Source organism: Otolemur garnettii, unplaced genomic scaffold (genome assembly GCF_000181295.1).
Source record: "Otolemur garnettii isolate 467f Iridium unplaced genomic scaffold, OtoGar3 scaffold00013, whole genome shotgun sequence".
Classification (NCBI taxonomy): domain Eukaryota; kingdom Metazoa; phylum Chordata; class Mammalia; order Primates; family Galagidae; genus Otolemur; species Otolemur garnettii.
Window position 1 is genome coordinate 28,924,965 of NW_003852408.1, and position 17,488 is coordinate 28,942,452.

The 17,488-nt window shown below is 44.6% G+C and overlaps 1 protein-coding gene and 1 pseudogene across 1 annotated transcript in view; both read right to left on the reverse strand.

The window, feature by feature from the left end:
* Positions 1-1,100, reverse strand: part of LOC105886516 — a 1,453-nt pseudogene extending 353 nt beyond the window's left edge.
* Positions 1-17,488, reverse strand: part of KIAA2012 (KIAA2012 ortholog) — a 112,771-nt gene that overhangs the window by 81,545 nt on the left and 13,738 nt on the right. Inside the window, exons 3-8 of the mRNA XM_023510383.1 lie at positions 14,306-14,465; positions 11,805-11,960; positions 7,737-7,867; positions 5,659-5,842; positions 4,767-4,909; positions 1,721-1,889 (exon numbers count right to left, since the gene is read on the reverse strand). Coding sequence (XP_023366151.1) covers positions 1,721-1,889; positions 4,767-4,909; positions 5,659-5,842; positions 7,737-7,867; positions 11,805-11,960; positions 14,306-14,465 — 943 coding nt within the window. The remainder of the gene's footprint in view (positions 1-1,720; positions 1,890-4,766; positions 4,910-5,658; positions 5,843-7,736; positions 7,868-11,804; positions 11,961-14,305; positions 14,466-17,488) is intronic.

The following is a 17,488-nucleotide window of genomic DNA, read 5'->3' on the forward strand; positions in this document are numbered from 1 at the left end:
ACAGCTCACAGCAACCTCCAACTCCTGGGCTCAAGCGAGTCTCCTGCCTCAGCCTCCCAAGTAGCTGGGACTATAGGCGCCCGCCACAACACCCGACCATTTTTTGGTTGCGGCCATCATTGTTGTTTGGCGGGCTCGGGCTGGGGATTCGAACCTGCCACCCTAGGTGTATGTGGCTGGTGCCTTAGCCGCCTGAGCCACAGGCGCCGAGCCCTTAACTTCATTCTTGATTATTCTGTTCCTCATTTTCTTTGCCTTCATAACTTTAAAACAATCAAAATCTGCCATCTGAGCTTTCCTTTCTCTGGCTTCCATTTTCTTGGCCCATCTTGTGGCTGCCCATTTTGTATTTGTATCTGCCTTCTGCCAGGCTTGTCGGACATACTTCTGGGGGGCCCCATGTGGGAACTTGAGGATGAAGTCAGTGAGTTGCATGCATTTGAAAGGCATGGCCTGTCTTCTTACCTGAGTGCAGGGTCCATCAACCAAAGCCCTGTTTGGATCAATAACATCTACAATCACTACAAGCTTTCCGGCATGAGGCCTAAAGGAGATGTAGGCCACTCGCCAACTTCCACAAAGTGCCTGAACACCAGGTCGGCAGTGTCCGGAGAGAAGGAAATGCACAGATCTTAAGTGTACAAGTCAATGAGTTTTGACAAATGTATAATCCATACAACCAACCGAGATTTAGAACATTTTCATCACCACAAATAGTTCCCGTATGCCTGCTTTCATCGATCTTTTAAGAGCAATAATTAGGCAGTCTTCTACATAGTGGGAATTCTAAACAGCTTTAAAACAAATGGCTGCCTATATGATTTTCAGAAGTCAAAACTCTCTAAGAAACCATTCGCAGTTTCTGCTCAAGTTTCTAGAAACTCAGAATTAGGATTCTCCCAAAATTGGAGTCACTCTTGCCTCAGGTATTCCAGAGAAGTCCCAGGAGCAAGAATGTGTCTTAGACAATGGTACTATAAAATGACTTAGGAAGGTCAGAAAGAATTTCTCTTTGTGACACAGTGTTAGAGGTCACTCAGAAGCATCTTCCAAAAAGCTTTCCTACATCCCCAGTCTGAGATGATTTCTCCCTTTTCCATATTCTTTTAGAACTTTGCTTAGAAGCACAAAATCTCTGCCTGGACAAAGATTGTAGCAGTCATCTGTTACATCATAACCTAATTCAAAATCAGAAAAAGACTCTTTGGACAAACTTTTATCTTTTTTTATAAAATAAAGATGCAAAGATCAAAGTACCCTTTTTACCTTGGCTGCCAGGAAACTCAGCCAAATCCTGTGCTTACCTAGAGCAATAAATTTATCCCAGATGTCTGATAATATCTATTTATATTCCTTTTAATCAGTTTTTTCAATTTCAATTTTAGTTGTGTTGCTTGATATTATTTCTTAATTCATAAGATGCCTGGAAATTCTTGTACTTTTATAACACGTATGGTGCATTTGGACTAACTTATGTGTATGCCTGTCTTCCTTTTTCTTTTACTGTTTAACAAAATGCTCTGCCCAATGATGGCTTAATGAATATTTTAAAAATTAAATTGAATATAAACAGAAGAGACCTATTTCTGGATTTTACCCCTTTTCCTTCTTAAAAAAAATTCTCTGAAGGGGATAGCTGTGGGGAAGGTCAGCCATGATGTAGGAGTATACTAGATTGGCAGAACCCCACATCCCAGTCCTTCATGCCCACGGGACCTACCTCTTCTGCAGACTTTTTCTTTTGAGAGGTGTTGGGTGTGGAAATGAATCTCCACTGGGAAGATGAAGAGCTCTGTTGGGGGCTCATTTGCTTTAAATTGGCTCCTCGGGGGCTTCAGGACTCTGGGTGGTTCTTCTGAGATAGAAGGTAATTTCAAAGCCTTTGGTGCCTGCAGAAAATTTAAAAACATAACCAACATGGCAGGCATCCAAGCCCTGCAGCCTGCAGGGAGCAAATGATACTGAATCTTATTGTATGTATCTCTTGCATCGGGAGCTGCTGAGGGAAGTAAAGCTAACCCAACTGGGAGCCGGGTATGTAACTTCAGTGATGCTGTTTGGTCTCTTGGAAGCTCAGCACCTGCCCCTGTTTGTCCTGTCTGATTCCTCTGAGAATTATAAACATAACACATTTAAGAGCCTTAGAGAGAATGCATAGTCTTTTTTTTTCTTGCAGCTGGGGAACCTGAGCAGGGTTGAAATGGCATAACAGATCTCTACGTACCTATAGGGAGAAATCTTGTCATATCCCATTATAGGAAAAAAGCAAGGTGCACAACATCTGACTGCAAGCTTTCAGGTAAGAAGGGGAAGAAAATAGGAATATGCATTTGTGTTTGTTCACCTTAACTAACCTCCCTAAGACTCCATTTCCTCCTTCCTAAAATAGGAGTAATACTCTCTACCTTATAAGGTTGTTGTGAGCTGATATGTAATTACAATAGTGTTTGAAACTAGAATGAGGTCTAAGTTATTTCTTTGAAAGTGGACTCTCCTTTCATTAGAATGTGTCTACCTATTAGCAGAAAATCAAAGTTCTGCAATATGAATATAACTGAAAAAAATCATTGTGGGTCAGAATCAGCAACTCATTTGGTCTAGTTTTTTTCTGTTCAAAAAAGTATGTATGTACTATATATACGAGCAATACACTGGGGTTAGTAGTGGGGGTAGTAGTCAGATCCTCCTGATTCCAATTATTCAGAAGTTGCTGAAAATTTCTCCTTTGAATGATAAAAGTTCTTTTTTTTTTTTTTTTGAGACAGAGCCTCAAGCTATCCCCCTGGGTAGAGTGCCGTGGCTTTACAGCTCACAGCAACCTCCAACTCCTGGGCTCAAGCAAGTCTCCTGCCTCAGCCTCCAAGTAGCTGGGACCACAGGCGCCCGCCACAAGGCCTGGCTATTTTTTGGTTGCAGCCATCATTGTTGTTTGGCGGGCCGGGGCTGGGGATTCAAACCTGCCACCTCAGGTGTATGTGGCTGGCGCCTCAGCCGCTTGAGCCACAGGCGCCGAGCCGATAAAAGTTCTTAACATATGAACTTGGCTCTATGAAATATATATGTGTGCTGGGTTTCAGAGAGTTCAGTTTCACAGGAGGAAAAATAAAAATGCTAGGCCTGCTGTTTGCTCCTGGTCCAAAGGAAGCTGGGAAGACAGAAGCCCTTCTGCTGTCTCTTTTAGTGCTCAAAAAGAAAAAAAAAATCAGAAACGTACATAAGCATCCTATATATTTAGAGTTGACTGAAGGAAATTCAACCACATATATGCAGGGTGACATTTATAATTTTGAGATATTAAGAAAATGATTAAACGAACACACGCAGATGGGATCTTTATGTTCTCAGAGCCCTTCACTGTCCAGGTGCCGGCTGCCCACCAACTATCCTCTTTTGAATACTGACCTTGTGCATTTTGGTTGACAAGGTTTGCATTGAGAAATCGATGTGGAAACTCAGAACGATTTGTGTGAGGTATGGCTGAGAAGCCAAGATTTAGTTTCTTTACTCTAAATAAAAATTTATACAGAGTTTTAATGTAGTGAAAAGTGTTGCTTTCCTCTCCTCTGTTAAACCATGAGGGAGGGAAGGGACTCCTTTCCTCTGACGCTGGCTGAGTTCTGGGCTGACCCAGGTGTGAGACCCAGGGCCTATGGTGTGTCTGGCCAGCCAGGCCTGCTGCTTACTCTTGGTCCAAAGGAACCTGGGAAGACTGAGGCCCTTCTGGTGTGGATGGAAAGGCTTAGATCAACTCAGGCACAGGAAATCTGAAAATCAGGAGAGAATCTTTTGAATTGACTAAACACAAACTGGCACCAGGAACACCTTGGAGTGCCCATGGATCCTTCGTGGCCGCTTGGGACAACGCAAATCCTAACAAGTAATCAACAATGTTGTAATCCCAGCTGGACACAACATGCTTTCCTAAAAGTCCATCATCTTGTCTTATCTTTCCATCAGCCCTGGGAAGTTGACATTACTGTCTGTGCACACAGATCAGGTCACTGTGGCTCAGAGGGTGTGAGTGACCTGCTCACGTTCACAACGTGGCTACAGGACAGAACATTCTGGAGCCCCTTTTTGCTCCTGTTCATCACTGATGCCTTCAGTTCACTGAACGTCCATATAGAATTGCAAGACAGGACCAAGCCATAGATAGCCAAGGACATCTCTAAAGAAGAAGGTATACTTGACTTCTGAAGGGAACTGATAAACTTGCAAAATTTACCTTACATTTTCTTTTCTTTTTGAGACGGAGCCTCAAGCTATCACCCTGGGTAGAGTGCTGTGGCATCACAGCTCACAGCAACCTCAAACTCCTGAGCTTAAATGATTCTCTTGCCTTAGCCTCCCAAGTAGCTGGGACTACAGGCATCCCCCACAATGTTCGGCTATTTTTTGGTTGTAGTTGTCATTATTTGGCAGGTCCTGGCTGGATTGGAACCCGCCAGCTCTGATGTATGTGGCTGGCGCCTTAGCCGCTTGAACTACAGGCACCACCATTTACCTTACATTTTTAAAGGTGCTAGATCCTCAGTGGAGAGTGATAACATATGTTTTAAGGTAGAATTGGGGCAGCTGAAATTCCTTATACTTGACAATTTTCAACATTTAGTAAAATACTGCAGCTCTAATCCAGCTCCATCTGGTGAGCTCAGAAGCTAGAGAGGCCAGTTCTCTGTTGAGATATCCCTTTGCGTTACCTCATTTCTAGATTGGCATTAATCACGTGAGTGCGCGCGCGCCTGCGCACGCGTACACGCACACACCTTTTTCTTGTTCACTTCCCCAGGGGCATTTTTCTTTGAGACTCTAGCAGATACTACAGGAGGGAAAAGGCATCTTTCAGCAGGAGGTTCCTGTGGCAAGTGTCCACTTCTGGCCTTGTGGAGTTTTATAGTCCCTTGTTGATCTGTAGAAACGGGATAGGAATGAGAATTTATTAGTTGCAGGTATGGAGATGCCCAGTTGACTTTCAACTTCTATCACTTTTTTTTTTTTTTACAGTTTTTGGCTGGGGCTGGGTTTGAACCCACCACCTCCAGCATATGGGGCCGATGCCCTACTCCTTTGAGCCACAGGCGCCACCCTTCTATCACTTTTTGGTTAACAGGAAGACAGGGAGAGTGCTGAGGTGCTGAGAGAGGTGCATGGCTTTGTCTGAGCAGGTTCAGGAAGCTACAGTCTGTCTCAGTATCCAGGTTGGGTTCTTGCTATCAAGTGATGGAGAGAATGTGATGATACCGTTACCATGTATAATTACTATACATTAATATGTATTGAGTACTAAATACAGGAAAAGAGTCAAGTGAAGTATTTTATGTACATTAATTTACTGAATCCCCACAAGAGCCTTACGGGGGCATTATTATATTAGTCCCATTCTACAGATGAGGAAACTGAGCCTTAGCAAGATTAAATAATTTGCCCAAGATCACGGTTTAGTAAGTGGGAGATGATTTGATCCCAGGCAGTATGATTTCAGAAATAATAGGCAAAGAGGAGTCGTCAGTGTCTCATTCCCACATCCAGTGGGGCTCTGGCTGTTATTTTCTAAGGTGAGTGACAAGGAAGTGCCATTAGATATGTCTCAGTGTTCTCAATTGAACTCTGTGTGACTGAGTTTGCCCAGATCAATCAGCAAAACATTTGAGTTCTTACCACTAAGATCTGCCTTCCTATTAGGGAAGCCACTGCCATAGAATGTAACATGAGATTTGTCACTCAGGAGCCAAGAAGGATCAATGTGGGCACGCCTAAAGGCCTTCCTGGAGGTTTTCTGTGTCTTTTCATTGTGGCTTGCCTTTGAAGCATAGACATGAAGCTGATTCTCTGTTGACGTGTCCTAGGGAACGACAGACACACATTCCTGTAAGCGGGCTGTCATAAAGGAGCACCACAGGTTCCTTTAGCAATTAGCCCCTGTGGCTAGACTTGTGGTTCCAAGGATGGCATTTCTTTTGCAGGCTGGGAAGAAAGGTAAGGTTAGAATGGCAAGATTGCTAATTCTGTTTATTACAATAAAACATTTTATTATTGATAGAAAAAAATGACAGGTAACCATGCCTGACATATAATGCTTTCTTGCAAAAAACAAAAGTTAAAAATTAAAATGAAGCCCTAGTACTGTTGTCTTTATCCATCATGAAATGTCTCTCTCCTCTCTCCTTTCACTGTGTGGCTCTTTTACCTACCCCTTTCCTGTCTGCTTGGCATATGACTGTCTTCTTCTTCTTCTTTTTTAATTGAACAGAATCTCACTCTGTCAGCCTGGGTAGAATGTGATGGCATCATAGCTCACAGCAACTTCAAACTCCTGGGCTCAACGATCCTCTTGCCTCAGTTGGGACTATAGACACCTGCCACAATGCCTGGCTAGTTTTCTACTTTTAGTAGAAACAGGGTCTCACTCTTGCTCAGGCTGGTCTCGAACTCTTGAGCTTAAGCAATTCACCTGCCTAGGCCTCCCACAGTGCTAGGATTATAGGGCTGAGCCACCACACCTGGCTGGCATATGACCTTCATTTTTTGAGACAGAGTCTCACTATGTTGCCCTGGCATCACAGCTCATAGCAACTTCAAACTCTTGGGTGTAAGTGATTCTCTTTGCCTCAACCTCCTAAGTAGCTGGGACTACAGGTGCCCGTCACAATGCCCAGCTATTTTTGTTGTTGTTGTAGTTGTCTTGTTGTTTAGCAGATCTGGGCCAGGTTCGAACCTGCCAGTCTTGGTGTATGTGGAGGTTCGAACCTGCCAGTCTTGGTGTATGTGGCTGGTGCCCTAACCACTGAGCTATGGGCGCTGAGCCCATTTGACCTTCTTGTAAGTCAAATGAATTTATTCAAGATGGGAGCAGATGTGGTCTATGTTGCTCTGAGCAACTATTACCTTGTACACACACACACACACACACGCCTTGGAATTTAGAAAGTGTTTAATTTTAACTTGTTTAATTCTTAGTTACCTTGGGAAGTATGATAATGGCTCTGTTTTATAGAAGACGTAATTCAGACTCAAGTTAGTTACATTTCTTGGACAGACTCATCACAACTAGTAAGAAGCAGGACTCGTACCAAGGCTTTCCATGTCTAAGGCCAAAACCCCTTTTTTCTAAATTAGTGAAGAGTCAAGAGAGGATCTATGGTTAGATATGTTTGGAAAATCCAGAGTTAAACAGGGTTGAGCTAGTGACTTTATTACAGAACTCCTGGAAGTGCTCTGTATCCAAATGTGCACTGTGAATTCCTGGGAGGAGAATATGTTATGCAACATTCCCCATATGTATTTCGCTACAAAATCTTTTTTTTTTTTTTTGAGACAGAGTCTCACTTTGTCGCCCTTGGTAGGGTGCTGTGGTGTCACAGCTCACAGCAAACTTCAGCTCTTGGGCTTAGGCTATTCTCTTGCCTCAGCCTCCCGAGTAGCTGGGACTACAGGCACCTGCTACCACGCCCGGCTATTTTTTTGTTGCAATTTGGCTGGGGCTGGGTTTGAACCCGTCACTCTCGGTATATGGGGCCGGCGCCCTACCCACTGAGCCACAGGTGTCACCCTCTTTTTTTTTTTTTTTAATGAAGCATCTTTCAGTGCTAGGTTTCCACAGGTGGTACTTTGGAAAACAGTAGTCAAAAGGGTCAATGTATTTTCTCTGGAGGTCCCCAAGAAATAGCACTAAAGAAGGGGGAATTTTCTCTGAAGTCAAGAGAAAACAATGCCGGGGAGCACATTAGAAATGGTACCTCTACCCAGGTGTTGTCTTCCTGCCAGGGCTGCTTCCTGAGTGGCCTCCGGCTGCTGAGGTTCTGGGCTACACAGCTGTGGTCCACGTGTCCACCAGTCCCAGCTTGCCCTTCATCCGAGCCCTGTTGACCTGCAAAGGCGAACAGTGGGTCAGCCTATAATCCCAGAAATATGTGTGGTACCATTGCTGCCTCCCTTGTTGCTTCTCTGAGCAAAAGTGTTCAAGGCCTTGTTCCTCCTGCATTTTCTGGGTTTCTGACAGTGTCTCCCCAGAGTGGCAGCTAGGTAGGTGGAAACAGAGCTGCAGTTCAAGTCAGGAGACTCAGCCAGGGTTGAGTCTTCATTTTTAGACATGATTCCCTTATCTATAAAATAGGCGTACTGATTTCTTGCCCTTACTTTCAACCAGAGTTGTCTGGGTTCAAATAAAATAATGAATGCTGCAACAGCTCTTTGTAAACTGCAAGAGATTAGCAGATGGCAGTGGTGTGGTTTGCAGTCCTGCTCTGTTGTCATTGAGATGCTCTGTCTGTAGCAAGCTCTTGGGTTTCCTAAGCTGTCTCTGGGCTTTTACTTGTGGAAAAACCTCTGCTGAATGCAGTGAGGGGTTCTGCTGCTTAGCTTTCTGAACTTGCCCTGTCTGCAACACTCAGGAAGGATCTGAGTCAACGGATGACTCCAACATAGTTAACAAATCTTTCATCAATGGTTTAAAGGGTCCTGCAGCTATTTTCATCACTTAAGGTAGATTTATTGCTGAAACAGTCTGGCAAGCCTTCCTTGTGTGGAGCCAAGCTTTAGCAATACCTCCATTCCCAGCATACAGCTCGGTGGAACAATGTAGGGTTGTCTTTCAACCAGGGGCTCCGGAGCCTGCAGGGCCCCAGGTGTTGTGGAGCGCTGGCCTTCTGGGTGCTGCTCCTTCTCCCCCAGCCAGCCTCACCTTCCCTCTGTGCTCGCCAGCCCTCACCTCCCTTTGTCATTTCTGTCCTTAGTGTCATTGAATCAAGAGTGAATGCCCGTGTATAGGGCTACTCCCTCCTTCCAGCGCCCCTTTCTCCACCCGTTGGCTCCTGAAGGCTGTCTGGGTTTGAACTGATGCTGGAGTGTTGGTGGAAGAGGCTCAACCTCCGATTCAGAGGGTCTGCTCAGGTTTTAGTGGCCCGGATGGGCCTTGGAATCCCTCCATCTGAGGCAGCCCAGGGCTACATTAGGCCTGCTCCCAAGAGGATCTTAACTTCACATACAGAATGTGGCATCAAAGACCTTTTAGAGTATTCTAGAATGATCCTTTGGTGTCAAATTAGACCCCAGGTCCATCATTCCAGATTTTCCTGGAACTGAATGCTTTTCTGAGGGTGGAGGAAGGGAAACTCTAGCCAACGACTACTCATCTACCCAACGGTCTTCTACATCAGAGTGTCTGAGTTGAGGCATTGTGCATAGGGGGATATGAGAGACAATCTTCCCTTTTGTTATATCCTAGTTGAGTCTGAATATGTGACTCAGTTGATGTGTGAAGAAACAAGGATTTTTTCCTCAGTAAACATCATCTTCTGAGGCATTTGTCTATGCTCAATAGAAACAGATTAGCAAGCAAAGTAAAAGAAATTTCAATTGTTGAAAGACAACCACAAACTTTAATCTTTCTGTATCTCAAATATTGATTCAGAGAACTCACATAATGTGCATTGGGGTAGCAATTTAGAGCTTTTATGACATTTTCTACCTCTGTCCTCTTCTATGATTTTGCACAACCACCCAGGAGGAAGGAACACAGATATCATTATTTGCATTTCACATGTGAGCAAACTGAGGATGCAGGAAGCACAAATGACTTGGCCACCATCACATTGTTGGGATCTGGGATTTGCAGCCAGAACTTTGGCTGCTTCTCCATATGAAGTATCTGGCAAAGAGAGGGAGGCTAATGGGAGAGAAAGTTAAAACCAATGAAAACATCAGTCAGGGTTCAGGTTCCAGCCTCTGAGCTTTTTGTTCCTTTTAAAATTGATTTTTTTGGCCTCTGTGATCATGAGCAATTGGGCATTGCAATTAGGTAGCAGTTATACTTAAAAACACAAGCAAGGAAGGTGTACAATTACTGTTTGTTGAGCACTTTCTTATGTGCCATGCCAGCTACTGCATAACCCCATTTCATTCCCACTTTCAGTTGTGTGAGGTAAAGGTGGGTATGGCCATCCTCATGAAGGACTGAGGCCTAGAGCAGCCACATGGCTTGAATCGGGGGCAATGGCCACTGTTTAATCAGTATTCTATACAGCCTCTCTGTTTTCTGCCTGACTTTTGCAGCTCCTCTGTATATGGCATCAAGTCAAGGAAGTCACTTTACCCCTCAGGTGTGCAGCGTTAATCCCCCTATAAAATGGAAGCAATCCAATCCTCTGCCCAATATTTTGAGAGCCTAGGTCATCAAAGTGTATGGTTTTAACTGGAGACAGCAGGATTTTTGAAGAGAAAGGGAGTAGGCAATGATGAGATAGTGTAACCACCCTGAGAAGGGCAATGAGCCCCCATAGAGCGGTATTACCTGGAAGAGTTTACCACTTCCCAGGACTTGGGTGGCTTAGAAGTCAATCTCTTCAGTGCCCCAGAGTCAACTGGTCTCAGGATGTTGACCCGCATTAACAAAGTGCATAGAGATTGATGTACAAACTGGGGTTTTAATTTACAAAGAGAAGTATAATTACCTGACCTGCATATGAACTACATGTGTGGATCAGGTTATGATCAGAATTCTCTGGTGCCAGAGACAACACTTAGAGAGGTGTGTGGTTGGAATAGCCTCAGGTTCTGAACGCCCACCATGTTCTCTACTCATTCAGTAGGCCAGGTTCTCTACTTATCCTGACCAGATCATTTCCTCAAGGATAGGGCTTGGTCAGGCATTGCCATTGTTTCTGAAAATTTCCCTTTTTTTTTTTTTTTTTTTTGGAGATGGAGTCTTGCTCTGTCACCTGGGGAAGGGTGCCATGGCTTCAGCCTAGCTCACAGAAACCTCAAACTCTTGGGCTCAAGCTACCCTCTTGCCTCAGCCTCCCTAATAGCTGGGACTACAGGCATGTGCCACCATGCCTGGCTAATTTTTCTATTTTTAGTAGAGATGGGGGGGGTGGGTCTCACTTTGCTTAGGCTGGTTTCAAACTCCTGAGCTTAAGTGATCCTCCTGCCTTGGCCTCCCACAGTGCGAGGATTAAAGGCATGAGCCACCATGCCCTGCTTGAAAATTTACTTTTTTAGTTCACAAAAAATTTTGTATTATGTTGGGCTCTTGTTCTTGCCTTTTTGCATGAGCTCTACTACCAGCCAAGGCCATGGTCTTTGCCTATTACTGCTGCCTACCCATCTTTTCCCATCTCCATTACCAAAGACAATTGCTGGCTCTTTGAATGCTTCTAATTCCTGAGAATAATATTGACAGATAAAATCCCCCTAAAACTGGATAGCTTACAGACAGGTCACAACAATAGTCTGAGTGGTAATAAGGACTTAATGTGGCCATTACAGAGAAGAGCAAACAGAAGCTCAACAAGGTTAAGTGACTTGCTCAAGATATTACAACTAGTAACTGAGAGAACAGCCATTGTAACACAGATTGATGGCTCCAAGGCTTTCTTTTTTTATAGTACATTGCCACAAAAAACACAGGATTAAATAATATTAGAGCAGAACATACCTAAGAAATCATCTAAGATCTAGAGTCTAGGATTACACTGTCCAAATCAATAGCCACTAGTTGCATGTGGATATTTAGATATAAATTAATTAAAATGAAGCAAAATAAAAATCTGTTTCACAGTTGCAGTAGCTACATTTCAAGAGCTCAGTAGCTACGTGTGGCTAATAGTTACTATATTGGACAGCACATATGAAACATTTCATCATTGCCTAAAGTATTATTGGATAGTGCTGGTTTAGACTAATTCCTTCATTTTACAGATGAGGATTATGCAACACCCAGAATCCCTAGACCTTATTTTGGGAAACTCCATTTTAAAGTGTTTGAAGACTAATATTTGAGAACTGATCATAAAATCATCATATACCTTGTTCAAAAGATTTTCCTTGTTGAATCCAAAATGGAGGGAAGACAGGCAGGAGATGATATTTTGGGGGTACGGCTGAAAGATCCTGTTGTGGCCTGAGAGTCTTTGGTACACTGAGTCGACTGTCCTGGAGCGGCACAGAATCTTTGATGTATCCTGAAGAATAGGTCAGGAGTTACCGATAGAAGTAACAGTGGTTGTCAATCTAGAGTTCTTGTGGTCCCTTGCTTATACTCATCCTGGTTTTGGACATTGCCCATTAAGGAAGACAATTAGGAGATGAGAAGGATTAAAAAATGAGCTAGAACCCATGGAGGCTCTCTATGCCATGCCTTGGGTGCTTCTGGTCCCATGCCACATGTGTGCTACTTCTGCTCCATCATTCCCAAGAACTGATCTCCCTGGTGGAAGTAACATGGCTACCTTCTTGAGGCTGGGTAAAAAGCTCCTCCTGCCTCAGGATAAGAGATCCAATAGTAGTGTATCCTGCTTGCTTCTGTAGGCCCCATGATCAACAGCCTTCTCAATCTAGTCATTCTGCAACTATTTGTTGAGGGCTTACCAGTGGGCCCACCATGCTTCTAGGCAGTGGGGTAGATACAGAGGAATCAGACATGGGCCCTTTTAAAAGGCACTTACAGTCTATTGGAGAGACAAAGCTCTCTTGTGCTCTACTGTGTCACCCTGAGTGTTGGTGTGATATAAGCAAGGAGCTCAACATTAACTGGAGTTGCAAGAAAGGCTTTGCAGATGTGGGTTTGAAGATTTATCATAGGGATGCAAAGAAGGGACTAGAAAATGTACTAGCATCACAAAGGTGGTAAGCTCTGAGATGTGAGAGGAGAGGATAGCAGGGACAGGGACCTTGGGGCTAGTGGCCATCAGACCTCCAGCTTGAGGGCCTCACCTTCAAGAAGGACTTTGGCAAAGAATAATGGCAGGAGGCCCAAGAATGCACATGTGCACATATCTTTACTTAAACTGCATATTTTAGCCATATGACTCCCACAGAACGATGGAGGCATTTTTTGATGTTAAGAGGAGCCTTCATTCTTGAAAATGTTGAGCTTAAGTTGTAGGACAGTGGCCTGCTCTGCCCACCTCCCACCCAGTGATAAACACGTCTTTGGTTAAGAGGCTCTCTCATGAGTATTAAATAAGTGGAACTGGCTCAGTCCCTGTTGCTCAAGTGGCTAAGGCGCCAGCCAATACACCTACGGTGGCGGGTTCAAATCCAGCCGGGGCTGCCAAACAACAATGATGGCTGCAACCAAAAAAATAGCCAGGTGTTGTGGCGGGTGCCTATGGTCCCAGCTACTTGGGAGGCAGAGACAGAAGACTCGCTTGAGCCCAGGAGTTGGAGGTTGCTGTGAGCTGTGATGCCACAGCACTCTACCCAGGGGGACAGCTTGAGGCTCTGTCTCAAAAAATAAAATAAATAAATAAATAAATAAATAAGTGGAACTGCATGAAAATAAAACCAATTCCTGGACAAGCCCACAACTCTCATTTTGCTTGAAATTGCTGCCTTTTGGGAAAAGAGCTAATTTTTCTCCTTTTCCGGGATAAATCTATAAAGCAAGAGGATAGCTAGTCTTCCTCTGGTCCTGCCTGTTTGCTGTTGGCTGGAGACATGGCAAATAGCCAATGGGCACTGGCTAGTCCTCTGCTCACTCTTCTCGTCCCCAGTAGGTTTGCCAAATTAAATACAGGATGTCCAGTTAAGTTTGAATTTCAGATAAACAATTAATACTTTTTCAGTAGAGGTATGTCCCAAATGTTGTAAGTTTAACTGTTTTGGGGGGGAGGCAGGCAGGGTGTGTGTCTGTGTGCATGCTAATTCTGGCAACTCTAATCCTCAACCATTTCCCATTTTCATTTTTAAGCCTTTGCAGAGTGCATTTGGGGTCTCTGTACAGCAGAAGGGTGTCCATCTCATTCCGAAGTGGGCTGCGTTGGAGAGCTGCCATCTTTAAGGGGAGGCTTAACATTTTATTTCCTGGAGGGCCTGAAATCGCCTCAGATAGGGAATTGGAGAATGCTGGGGATAATATGGAGCTGGGGGTGCCAGGAGGATCTGACTTCTGGTCCCAGCTCTGCTTTTGCCTGAATGACCTTGGACAAATTATTTCACCTCTCTGGTCCTTTATTCCTTTACCATGTAAAAGATGGAGGTTGAACTGGAGGATCTCTGAGGCCTCTAAGTGAGGAAGGTTGAGAACAAAGTTCTGAGGTGTGGAGAGTGAGGCTGCTGAGCGTGAGGGGTGGGAGTGAAGGCCAGACTTCAGGCTGTCCTTCCCTCTGCACGTGTGGGTAAGATAAAGGGTGCACACCATAAGCCCCATAAACCCACACAGACTTATGGGCTACCAAGCTTGGGGACTTTACTTTAATGGAAAATTGGACCTGAAACCCATCAGGCCTTGATGGAAAACACACTCTCACACCAAATGCGAGGCAGGGCAGCTGGGGTGCACCTCGCCTCCCACTTCCCCACTGACCTGCACGTTGAAGCCTGCATATGGTGTCAATGGGCCACGTCTGCAACAGGTCTCGGAGGTATCTCTTGGCCGAATACCCGGGCTGGATCTGCCGTTGGGCCTGGCTCTCCAGCTGGCTTTGGAAGTAGAGGTACGGTTGCCAGGCTCTGTCCTGCTCCCCCTGTGGGGACACCAGTCAGGAAACAGCACAGCTGCTGAGCCCTGAGTCTTTCAGTGATACAGGCTGGTTAGCGCAATCCTCATCAGTAATCCAGGAGACTCCCGGAAGGGGCCAGAAAGCACCAAAAACAGATGCCTCAACTAAGACATAAACCAAGAGCCCACAGAGCAAAGCTCTGAAAGGCCCCTGCAGATTTGCAGTTGGAAGGAGAGAAAGAAATGACAAATACCAGACCCCATCTGAGATAGAGGATTAGAAAAGGATAAAAGCTTCACATGAAAACATTACCTGGTTCAGCCTGTGGAAATCATTTTAGGACCTTCAAAAATGGCTCTGTACTGCAGTGGGGAAGCCAGCTCACAGATCCAGGTTGGCATTCAGCGTTTGTAATATGAATAATGGGACAGGCAAACCATGTCCCATGTTCGTGGGGAGCCTGGCATTTTGAAACCATCTAGCCCTGATGCATTTCATTTCGGCCAAGGAGAACTTTCTGGGTAGCTACCTGCCAAAGTCAGTCCCACTGTGCAAGACATCGTGGAGAATGAAGGTAAATAAGAACATCTCACACTGGGCTAGTTTACGTTAGACAAAGAACTCTCACTTTATTATAATCGTATGGGGTGGGCTGAGTTAATACAACCATTCTAGTAGTACAAATGTTCTCCGAGGACCATTGCTGAAGCGCAAGAATAGCAAACTTGTGGCACTTGTATTGACATCTCTCGCCCTCCCTTATCTTTGGCAGGTGTCACTAATTAGTCATGGCATTCTTGACTGCTGAACTAATGGTGATCTCAGAATCCATTTTCTCTTTTAAAATATTTTTGAGATTGACACATAATTTGAATAACATGTACAGAACTTAGATGTTCAGTTTGATAAAAAGGGACACTTGTATACATTTTTGTAATCTCCACAAAAAACAAAGTACAGGACATTTTTATCAGCCCAGAAAGTTCTCTCATGCCCTTTCTAGCCAGCATCCTCCTACCCACCAGGTAGTCACTATTCTGATATCTAACACCACAGGCAAATTTCTTCTGTGAATGGAAATAAACAGCATGTACTCTTTGATGCTCTGGGAAACAGATCCACACAGTGTCCCGGTGAGAATTGGCAGGAAAGATACATCCCATTTACCACCCCTTGACTAAGCAGCTCCCCCCTGAGAATAATATAGTCTGGAAAGAGAGAAGGTAAAGGCTCAGCCAACTAACAGTGGGGTCAGAACCAGGGTTTCAAAAGCCACATTGTCACAAAGCCTCCATCTCATCAATGGACTAGAACTCAGCACCGCTTGATGTCAAAGCAAGAAGTAAAGATGGTTTGGAAGCAGGTGCCTCAGTGAGTGTCCAGACAGTAAGAACTGTAAGATACCAACATTTTCACACTTGTTAAAATGCAGTAAAACCTGACTCATAAGGCTCGAACAATGAGAAAGAAAGTTTTATTATTTCACATTAACAAAAAAGACCAAAGGTAGGAGAGTACCAGGATTGGTTAATTCAGTGGTTCAATGGCGCCAGCATCCTGAAACCCATTCTACAGGCACCAAATCTCTTCCTGCCTTTAAGAATAGTCTTTTCACATCAGTCTTTCAGGTCTGCAGAGCCTGAACAATGGGCACAGGGATATCAAGTGGGTCCAAAAGCACAAGCAGAAGCCTGGGAAGGAGACAGCTTAGGGAGAAAGCTCTGGAATTCAGGCCAGAATGTCTGGGTTCAAGGCCTGCTCTGTCTTGTAGAGATTTTATGATCTTGGGGGAGCTCTAGAAACTTTCTGAACCTCTCTCCAAAATACAGATGATAGCATGGAAGAGGGAGTAGAAAGTTAATGAATTTTCCAGGCAACCTGAGTCAGATTTCACAGTGCCTGGCACAGAGTAACAGACCCATATTGGGAGCGGGGGATGAATAACTAAATGAATGAATAGTTCTAATTCCAGCCCTGCCACTTCTTGAATTCCTGGCCTCAAGCGATCATCCTTGGGCCTTGGCCTCCCAAAGTGTTAGGATTACAAACATGAGCCACCACACCTAGTGAGCCCTGTCACTTCTCAATCACCTGAATTAGATAATCTCACCTGTAATACTGATAATACCTACCATTTATAGCTTTTTGATGGTGTAAATGATGTAAGCAAAATGTGCCTTACTATGCCAGCCTAGGGTAGGTGAGAGGGTCCTTCCTCTCACTCCTCCTGGGCTCCCTGCCCGCCTGCCTCCCTGCTATGAAAACACTTTCTAATCTCTCAGTAATCCTCATGGGATGTGAGGAGAACCTAATGAAGGGACCTGAACAGAGGCTTTAGCTTAAGATGGAACTGTCCTTGAGATCTAGCCCCACCCCCGGGTATGTGTCTTTAGGCAAGTTAATTACTTCACTGAGTAATTTCATTTAGTGTCTTCACTGTGAAGAATAAATGAGCTGAGGTCTCAGTGCATAGTAGATGCTCAACAAATATTAGGTCTTCTCTGCTTGTCCTTGCCCAGAGTGTGGGGAGACTGTTAATTGTACAACACTTCTTCCTCTCACTTCTTTTTGCTGATAGAATCCCCAGTTTTTTAAAAAATTTATTTTATGGCTCGGCGCCTATAGCTCAACCGGCTGAGGCGCCAGCCACGTACACCTAAGGTGGCGGGTTCGAATCCCCAGCCCGGACCCGCCAAGCAACAATGACGGCTGCAACCAAAAAAAATAGCCGGGCGTTGTGGCGGGCGCCTGTGGTCCCAGCTGCTTGGGAGGCTGAGGCAGGAGACTCGCTTGAGCCCAGGAGTTGGAGGTTGCTGTGAGCTGTAGTGCCACGGCACTCTACCCAGGGGGACAGCTTGAGGCTCTGTCTAAAAAAAAAAAAAAAAAATTTATTTTATTTATTTATTTTTTTGAGACAGTCTCAAGCTGTTGCCATGGAGTGCTATGGCATCATAGCTCACAGCAGCCTCCAACTCTTGGGCTCCAAAGATCCTCTTGCTTTAAGTTTTCTATTTTTAGTACAGATGGGGATTTTTATTTTGCTCAGC